The 9614-nt window shown below is 50.1% G+C and overlaps 1 protein-coding gene across 2 annotated transcripts in view; it reads right to left on the bottom strand.

Moving 5' to 3' along the window:
• Positions 1–1128: 1128 nt before the first annotated feature.
• Positions 1129–9614, bottom strand: part of PACRG (parkin coregulated) — a 518745-nt gene continuing 510259 nt past the window's right edge. Inside the window, exons 5-6 of one of the 2 annotated variants that reach the window (XM_040238941.1) lie at positions 1508–1628; positions 1129–1229 (exon numbers count right to left, since the gene is read on the bottom strand). In XM_040238941.1, coding sequence (XP_040094875.1) covers positions 1154–1229; positions 1508–1628 — 197 coding nt within the window. In that variant the 3' untranslated portion in view covers positions 1129–1153. Of the gene's footprint in view, positions 1629–9614 lie in introns of both variants that reach the window. The other variant, XM_040238942.1, reaches the window with a different exon arrangement.

The following is a 9614-nucleotide window of genomic DNA, read 5'->3' as shown; positions in this document are numbered from 1 at the left end:
GTGTGTGCGTGTGTGCGTGCGTGCGTGTGTGCGTGTGTGCGTGCGTGCGTGTGTGCGTGCGTGTGTGCGTGCGTGTGTGCGTGCGTGCGTGTGTGCGTGTGTGCGTGTGTGTGTGCGTGTGTGCGTGCGTGCGTGTGTGCGTGTGTGCGTGCGTGCGTGTGTGCGTGCGTGCGTGCGTGCGTGTGTGTGTGCGTGTGTGTGCGTGTGTGCGTGCGTGTGTGCGTGTGTGCGTGTGTGCGTGCGTGTGTGCGTGCGTGCGTGTGTGTGTGTGCGTGTGTGCGTGCGTGCGTGTGTGCGTGTGTGCGTGCGTGTGTGCGTGTGTGTGTGCGTGTGTGCGCGTGTGTGCGTGCGTGTGTGCGTGTGTGCGTGTGTGCGTGCGTGTGTGCGTGTGTGCGTGTGTGTGTGCGTGTGTGTGTGCGTGTGTGCGTGTGTGCGTGCGTGTGTGTGTGCGTGTGTGTGTGTGTGTGCGTGTGTGTGTGCGTGTGTGTGTGTGTGTGTGCGTGTGTGTGTGTGCGTGTTTAATCTCAATAAAATTCCCAAACAGTGCCGGCAGACTCAGCGAGAGGTGCTATGGGAACCACCCAACCCACCAGCAGGAGGAGAACTGCGCAGGAAAAGGACTTGACTTGTTCCCAGGGGCGAGTGCTACGATGCACCTAAGTCATCTTCAAAACTGATGAAAGGCCCCAAACCGCCTGCCGGGTAGCGTGTTGTCAACTACACCAGGGTCCTGGGGTGTAGGATGTCGGACTACGAGGGACAAGGAAGCAAGCTAGCGTTTTAAAAAAGTCACGTGTGCCACATGGCATTTCATACCCGACCCAACGCCCCCCTCCCCTGTGCCCCTCTCCCCCAATATAAGCTGGGAAGCCCTCCAAATTCCAGTGGGCCAGAAGCATCAGTTATGTTTATAACCAAGGTTCAGAACACACTGGAAACTGTCGCCCTGTAATGAGGGCATAGATCCCACCGTTCTATCAAGCGTCAAAGCACACCATTCTACCCAGCTGCTGCAGAGGTGCTGCTGAACGGGCCCCCGGGTCCATGAACAACACCTATTAAGCAGCCGGCCTAAATGCTCCCCTTCCAACCTCTGACATCACCCTCGGGGCAGGCAGACACAATTGCTGAATTGCGTACGAAAATCATAGTTTTATTGTCCATACAACCGAAGGTTTAACTCGGACTCCTGCTTTCTTTCCGAACTGGATAAAGAAGCGATTCTTCTCCTGGAACAAATAAGCACAGTACACTATTGTAATCTAAGAAACAGGCACTATTTATGTATGGGAAAGCCTTGCTCTCAACAGGGCTAACAATCCGAGGGCCCGTGAGCTGCTGTTTCGGCAGCTGTGGAAATGCTGAGCGGCCGAAGTGGTGGATAAGGAGATGCTAGCAGCGGCAGAGACGGGTGGCGGGGAGCACCCCTGGGAGCACCCCCTCCGCCCAAGCCCAGCTGCCTCCCTGCTAGTTCAGCAAGCACGACTCGTAGGTGGGGACCATGTACTTGATGTTGATGAAGGCGTCTTCGCCGCCGTAGCGCTCGAAGGCCTCCAGCGTCTCCTGGATCAGGTCGCCGATGTTCTCCCGCTTCTGCTGGCTGTAGTCGATGCCGTCCCCGGAGTTCACTGGTTCATGCAAACAAACACACAGAGAGGTCCGTTACTGCGTGGCGCTTTCCTGAAAAGTCCTATGCATGGGTCTAGGCACTGGTCTCCAAGGCCTATGCCTCGAGACTCAAGCATGTAATGTTTGACATTGACATGGATCAGTCAACGTCGGACCATTTGACATGATCCCGGTAGAGTCTCAGGAGTGGTGACAGATAGACCAGAACACAAAATCCCACTAGAAGGGAACTGATGAAAGGTCAGCAGAGCATAAACGAAAGTGAGGTGCTGAAAAGTCATCTCAGCTAGAGACATCAAGGCGTAAATGAAAACCAGGTGACCTGCGGTTACAGCACAGCTCAGAAGTCAGGGACTTGGTCTCAGACACAGTAATTACATCAGGAGTGTTCTCCCAGACCCTGGCTTCTTCAAAGCCCCAAGATGGCCTAGTTAGAAGGAAGGGCCCACAGTCAGATGAGGGTGCTGGCTTTGCATGATCGCAGACAGACACGCGGTGTAGTGGAGGGCTTAGCCTGTGCCCACGTCTGGGGCTTGCATCCGTGGGGTGCACGCTGTCCCCTCCAGGCCTCATTAACCCTGGTGTTCAGCCTCTGCTAGTACCCCCGCCCCTCCCTATCACTGGGGGTGCAGCTGGGAGCGGGGAAGGCCTCGCCTGCCATCTCCTCCTCATCTCTTCCTGAACGCCCCGATCCTAGTCCTCAGTTACGGCTTCGCAGGGACGGGAGCTCTGCTGGTGCTGGCGTCTAAGTCCAGGCAGGCGGCCTGCCCCGGGGGTAGGGGGGTGCACCTGGAGGACCTGGCTGAAGTCTTACCTCCCTGAGCCTGGAAGTGACTGCTCAGCTGCCTCTCAGACTCTGCGGGAAGGGGTTCCTGGGCTGGCCATCCACAGCCTGGGTGGGAGCCTGGGTCTCATGGTCTCAAAGTGTTTGGATATGAAGCATCTGATCGTGTTCTACCTGAGAGGTTACCCAGGTGCGTGGGGGTCTGCTTCCATCCAGAGAACAGAAATTCCACCTAATAATAGTCCTTGTTGTTTAGTCGCTCAGTTGTGTCTGACTTTCTGCCACCCCAGGGTCTGTAGCCCACCAGGCTCCTCTGTCCTTGGGATTTCCCAGGCAAGAGTACTGGCGTGGGTTGCCATGCCCTCCTCCAGGGGATCTTCCCGACCCAAGGATCAAACCCGCATCTCCTACATCGGCAGGCGGGTTCTTGATCATCTGAGCCACCAGGGAAGCCCAGGAATAGTCATGACCGACCTGTGAGTTGTATTTCCCACCAAGATTTCTAAAGGCTTCAACACTGCTCATTCTCCCAGTAAGTGAGTCATCTTTGTGCCGTTGCTGACACTACCCCACCTGATCTATGATGAAAGGAAAGGGCCACGGGGTGGGCTGAGAGGCTGGGGGGATGGTGAGGACGAGGGCTCAGGCCGGGGACGCCACGGGGAGAGCAGCCACAGCTGGAAATGTGCACTTTCCCAGATGAACGTGTGTTCATTTTACTCAGATTTCAATACAGCTCCCAATTCATATCTTGCTCGAATGTGAAACGGGGCGGGGTGGAGGGGAATGGCATTTCAAAGCTGTTTTTCCCCAGTTATTTTGAACATTTTAAAAAAGACAGAGTAATGGTTCAGACCAGTAATAAAGGTAACAATTACAATCCCACACAGCATAGATAAGCAGTTCTTTTGCTTGATTTTCCCAGAAACTTGTTAGAGAAATATCACTGTCTTTTGTAATGCAGAGAAAGGACATGGTTCTCCTGGTTAGTTTCATTTGGTGGGGGGTGAGGGCAGGCAGAAATACTACTAATTTTCAGATAGAGAAAGGTTATGAGTTACACAGCTACAGTGCATATCCATTTTTCATAACGAATGAACTTAAAATGGTTTGCAAAGCCATCGTCATGAGGTGGATTTTGCCCTTCTCATGGTGGAAGCCTTTCTGCTATGAAGGAGAAAGCTGGATTTAAGTTAAAGGCTGATTTACAGAGTAGCTGATCATCTGAAATATTCATACATGCTAGCTGTACAGGATAAACAAGAGATAGGATGTTTGAACAAAGAGTTTCTTGCCTGGTTGTTTTTCAGCTAAAGGTAAACTTAAAAATATATACAGACAAATACTTAAATAGTTTAAAATCAAAAAAAGATTTACAGGGTGGTCTGAGAAGAGAGTCAGTGCAGCCAGGATCTCCCACCAAGAAGAACATGGTATCCATCCACTTGGCGGGGGGGTTTCCAACACAACGAGGTTTGGAGTTGGATTAAGATAGAAGGGGCTTCCCAGGTGGCTCCATGGTAAAGAACCCGCCTGCCAATGCAGGAGACACAGGTTTGATCCCTGGGGTCAGGAAGATGCCCTGGAGGAGGGCATGGCACCCCACTCCAGTATTCTTGCCTGGAGAATCTCATGGACAGAGGAGCCTGGTGGGCCACAGTCCACGGGGTTGTAAAGAGTCGGACACGACTGAGCGCACACAGAAAAGAGAGAATGAGGAAGAAGCTTGTGTGCCTGTGTGTGTGTGTGTGCACGCTGGGTAGGGGTTGGTGATGTGTGTTACAGGAGAGAGGAAAAGATGCTAAGGAAGAAGTTCCAAAAGAGAGGAGGGCAAAAGCAACACAGTCCCAAAAAGGTGCAGCAGGGCCGGAAACAGGTCACGTGTATGACAAGGGAGGCCGGGAGGAAGGCGTGTGTGAGCAACAGGGTCGGCTCCTGGGATTCCGAGGGGGGCCCTGAAGGAAGGCCAGCGACAGTGTCTGGGCTGGTCCCTGAGGGCCCTCCACCCCTGGCCCCAATGACATTCCTGTTGAACTCCCCTGCTCACGAAACAGGTGGACTTAGGGGGGAGTTGGCAGGATGCAGGTTTGCATGGCCTGCTGAGCCCTGGCAAAAATGCCCCAGGCGCAGGTGGCAAGTGTAACTGGTGATGGTGCTGAGTTGTGACAGCCTTGATCCAGTTCCTGATAGACAAAGACACGTAAATTAATCACCAATAAATGGTGCCTTTTGTTGGGCTGTTAGTCAAAAGGTCAAGGACTGAATAGATCACGGGACAGACATATTTTCCTGGTGGGGGCAGAGAGGGGTGGGAAAGTCTGCACACAACGGAAAGCTTAACACGCCCTGTTTGTCCCGCTGCCTCCCAGAATGCTATCATGACAAGCAGCGCATTATTTCAATAGTGACCTATTCTTACTTCTTAAAAAATATGTAACTGTAGGAGTAAGAAAACTATGTAGCTTTTTTGTTTCTCAGCAGTGCATAAACCAAGTGATAAAAAGAACAGAGCAGAATAACAGTTGCTTATTGAGAGAGGGAGTTGGAGTTGGAATATTCCGTGATTGCAGAATGTGTATCCCTGGGGGAGGAAAAAGCCCAACAAAGGAGCACCGTCCCTTCCTGTGGGCGTGGGAGGGATGAGCAGGCACGGTTGAGGGTCAGGTCACATTGAGGGGCAGGTGAGCGGGGTGGTCTCCATTTCAGAACTGCTCTAGAGTCAGTTTTTTTGAGAATCTGAGTTTGAGGCGATTAGGTTGAGCTCATCATTTTAAATATGTACGACGTCGCAGGAAAACACGCTTGTGAGAAGAGGATGCTTTAAGAACAACCCAGATGGTTCTGTACAATTGTCAATTCTAGTTAGGATGATGACATTTCGATTCAGGAAGCTAGGAGTCTATTTTCTGTCCAATAGCTGGAAAGATTCATTGAAGAAGGAAAAGAGGTGTATTACTTATAACCAAACAAACAGGACCTGTAACGACAGTTCAAACCAGACTTGGCATTTCTGAGGGAATACTACACAAGTAAGACTAGAACCAGGGATTCCATTTCTCCTCCTGGAGGTCTTTGTGTACGGGAGACGAGCCCCGACTGCTTGGAAGTCTCTTGGTTAGGAATTATCAGGTTGGCCAAAAAGTTTGTCTGGAGTTTTACATAAGCTGGTACAGTAAACCCCCAAGGAACTTTTTGGACAATCCAACATTTTGACGATGCTTGTCATTCTGAACGTTGAAGTGGTTTTGGATTGTGTAGGCAGTATGTTGAAGCATGGGCAGCCTCCTTTTCTACCTAAGCCTGTTTAAACAGCCCCCACCTGGTTGCTTGGAGAAGGCCATGGCACCCCACTCCAGTACTCTTGTCTGGAGAATCCCATGGACGGAGGAGCCTGGTGGGCTGCAGTCCATGGGGTCCCTAAGAGTTGGACATGACTGAGCGACTTCACTTTCACTTGTCACTTTCTTGCATTGGAGAAGGAAATGGCAACCCACTCCAGAGTTCTTGCCTGGAGAATCCCAGGGATGAGGGAGCCTGGCGGGCTGCCGTCTATGGGGTTGCACAGAGTTGGACACGAGTGAAGCAACTTAGCAGCAGCACCTGGATGCTTCCTCTTCCTCAGGGCCGTTTTGGTCAGCACTGGCTGGTATGTGTGTCCCAGTCTTTCTGCTGTCAAGGGCATCCTCCCAGTGAATGAACTCGTGGTTGTGAAGTGACCGTCATGGCCCCTCGCCCCCAAGGCGTGGCCAAGACATCAGATCTTCACACAGGTGTGTATCTGCGAGGCAGGGGACCTGGCCTGGCAACAGACCCATATCATGGAGGGTTTTGATGAAACAGTCTCTTCGCATTTTTACAATGTTTATACGGTGTAGAAGCTTTCTTCTTTTGTTTAGTTACTACTATTATAGGAAAAAGGCGGGAAAAGAAGACAAAAGCCAAGTGGGGAAAAGAACACTTTTGGTGGCCAGAGCCAGGTCTTCCCAGGTTGCTGCTGGTGGCACCTCCGGCCATTCTGAAGGGTGATGGGCTCTTGGTAGACAGCACAAGACGAGGCCCTGCAGGCTCATGCCAGATGGAAAAGACGAGGCTCTTGCCTTTGGGGGGAACTGGCCAAGGTCCCCGGAGGTCACATTCATGCCCACCAGACTGAGTCTGGGCTGCGGACCCACCCAGAGCCCCGTGCAGCTGGCCTCTGTCCTGCTGCTCGGACCCTACTGGAGACTGTCCTGGGAGAATGCTTCTCTGTGAGGGCAGGCCAGACTCGCAAGCCCCTTCATCCCAGGACAGGAAAAGCCACGGAAGGAAGCACACGGGAGGGCTCCAGGAGGGTCACATCCAGGTTCGGATATTTCTGACTCCAGTGTTTTGACCAATACTCTTAAGTGTATCCTGGAGAAGGAAATGGCAACCTACTCCAGTGTCTTGCCTAGAAAATTCCATGGACGGAGGAGCCTGTTCCAACAAATGAAATAATTGATAAACTCGACCTATTCCTTCTGCTTCCCAGGTGGCTTAGTGGTAAAGAATCTGCCTGCCAAGCAGCAAATGCTGGAGACGCTGGTTCGATCCCTGGGTCAGGAAGATCCCCTCAGGTATTCTTGCCCGGAGAATCCCATGGACGGAGGAGCCTGGCGGGAAGGCAGGAGCGCACCGAAGGCTAAATTACAGTCACTGGGGTCGCAAAGAGCTGGCCACGACTTAGTGACTAAACCACCACCGCCACCTACGCTCTCTGGTCGAGACTAAGAAAGACGTGGACACATCTAGACAGAAGCAGCGCTTGCCCTGGTCCTGCAGAAGTGCAGGTGGGTGTCCTCCACACAGTGGACGGGCTGAGCCTCCGCGGGTGGAGGCGCTGTGCCCACCCCGCCCGTCATTCTGAAACCGTCCTGACCTGGGGGCCTCTCAGAGCCGACGCACCAGACGTTCTTCAAGACACCACCAGTGTGGGAAACTCAATTAAAAACCACCAGAGTGAATCCGGAAATGGTAAGCAGTGACTCAAGGGAGGTCCAGGCTACTGTTGTCCATCTTTTTTCACACTGCATACCAACTTTTGGAAGCTCCGATTTTGTGGTGTAACCCGCATGCCCAGTGACAGCAGTGCTCTGTGTCGCCTCTTATGTGTACGAGGGCCCTTGAAATAACTGTGAAAGCGAAATGTGAAAGTGAAAGTCGCTCAGTGCCCCACTCTTCGCCACCATGGAATTCACCACGGACTCTACAGTCCATGGAATTCTCCAGGCTGGAATACTCGAGTGGGTAGCCATTCCCTTCTCCAGGGGATCTTCCCAGCCCAGTAGAAACGAGCAAATATCTCAGGCAAATAAACAGATTATCCTGACAGGTCAGCATTCACTGCAGCCTTCGGCAGCAGCGGCTGGAGAGCCAGGCAGAGCCCTTGTCTCACCGCACCGAAGGTGAGATTTTAAAAAGTACTAACAGAAGAAACGAACTCATTTCTTTCTGGATCGGAAAGCGCATTTTTTGTTTTCTGGGTTTTTTGTTTTTGGTTTCTCAAATGTTGAACTAAACCATTTGAGCAGCTTTAAAGTCCAGTTGAAAGGGGTTTTCCCTGTTAAGACCCATAATCAGTGATGGCTTCGGCCTCAGCTAAAATTGCACACCTTCTGCCTGGGTCTGCATGATGCCACCTGCCCTGCAGAGAGATTGAGCCCTTGGGGCCTGGGTTCACATGTCCGCAGTGTGTGTGTGGACTCTATTGCAAATATCATTCTTATAAGATGTTCTTATAACATCACAGATGTTCTGTTGGATGATTCTGAACACATTTCCAGTTCTGGGTTTAGTGGATTTAGTAGCTATGAAATGGGGATGACCCCAAACAGTCATTCCTTGTTTGTGCTAGTAGCTATTTAGACAGAAATGTTAGTTGTAGTGGAATAAAACTAACATTTTCAAAAGATAACCTACTAAAAAGATGACTCATCATTAAAAAAGATTTCATTAAAAAGATAGCTCGTTTTTTTGCCTTTTTTTTTTTTTTTTTGCATTTCTTTTCCATGGGGATGGTCTTGATCCCTGTCTCCTATACAATGTCACAAACCTCACTCCATAGTTCATCAGGCATGCTATCTATCAGATCTAGGCCCTTAAATCTATTTCTCACTTCCACTGTATAATCATAAGGGATTTGATTTAGCTCATACCTGAATGGTCTAGCGGTTTTTCCTACTTTCTTCAATTTTAAGTCTGAATTTGGTAATAAGGAGTTCATGATCTGAGCCACAGTCAGCTCCTGGTCTTGTTTTTGTTGACTGTATAGAACTTCTCCATCTTTGGCTGCAAAGAATATAATCAATCTGATTTCGGCATTGACCATCTGGTGATGTCCATGTGTAGAGTCTTCTCTTGTGTTGTTGGAAGAGGGTGTTTGCTATGACCAGTGCATTTTCTTGGCAAAACTCTATTAGTCTTTGCCCTGCTTCATTCCGCATTCCAAGGCCAAATTTGCCTGTTACTCTAGGTGTTTCTTGACTTCCTACTTTTGCATTCCACAGCGTTACTGGTTGGGGCATAGACTTGGATAACTGTGATATTGAATGGTTTGCCTTGGAGACGAACAGAGATCATTCTGTCATTTTTGAGATTGAATCCAAGTACTGCATTTTGGACTCTTTTGTTGACCATGATGGCTACTCCATTTCTTCTGATGGATTCCTGCCTGCAGTAGTAGATATAATGGTCATCTGAGTTAAATTCACCCATTCCAGTCCATTTTAGTTCACTGATTCCTAGAATGTCAATGTTCACCCTTGCCATCTTTTGTTTGACCACTTCCAATTTGCCTTGATTCATGGACCTGACATTCCAGGTTCCTATGCAATATTGCTCTTTACAGCATCGGATCTTGCTTCTATCACCAGTCACATCCACAACTGGATATTGTTTTTGCTTTGGCTCCATCCCTTCATTCTTTCTGGAGTTATTTCTCCACTGATCTCCAGTAGCATATTGGGCACCTAATGACCTGCGGAGTTCCTCTTTTGGTATCCTATCATTTTGCCTTTTCATACTGTTCATGGGGTTCTCAAGGCAAGAATACTGAAATTAAAAGACACTTACTCCTTGGAAGAAAAGTTATGACCAACCTAGATAGCATATTCAAAAGCAGAGACATTACTTTGCCAACTAAGGTCCGTCTAGTCAAGGCTATGGTTTTTCCTGTGGTCATGTA

This window comes from Oryx dammah, unplaced genomic scaffold (genome assembly GCF_014754425.2).
Source record: "Oryx dammah isolate SB20612 unplaced genomic scaffold, SCBI_Odam_1.1 HiC_scaffold_4, whole genome shotgun sequence".
NCBI classification, from domain to species: Eukaryota; Metazoa; Chordata; class Mammalia; order Artiodactyla; family Bovidae; genus Oryx; species Oryx dammah.
This window is presented reverse-complemented; position numbering and strand designations above follow the sequence as displayed.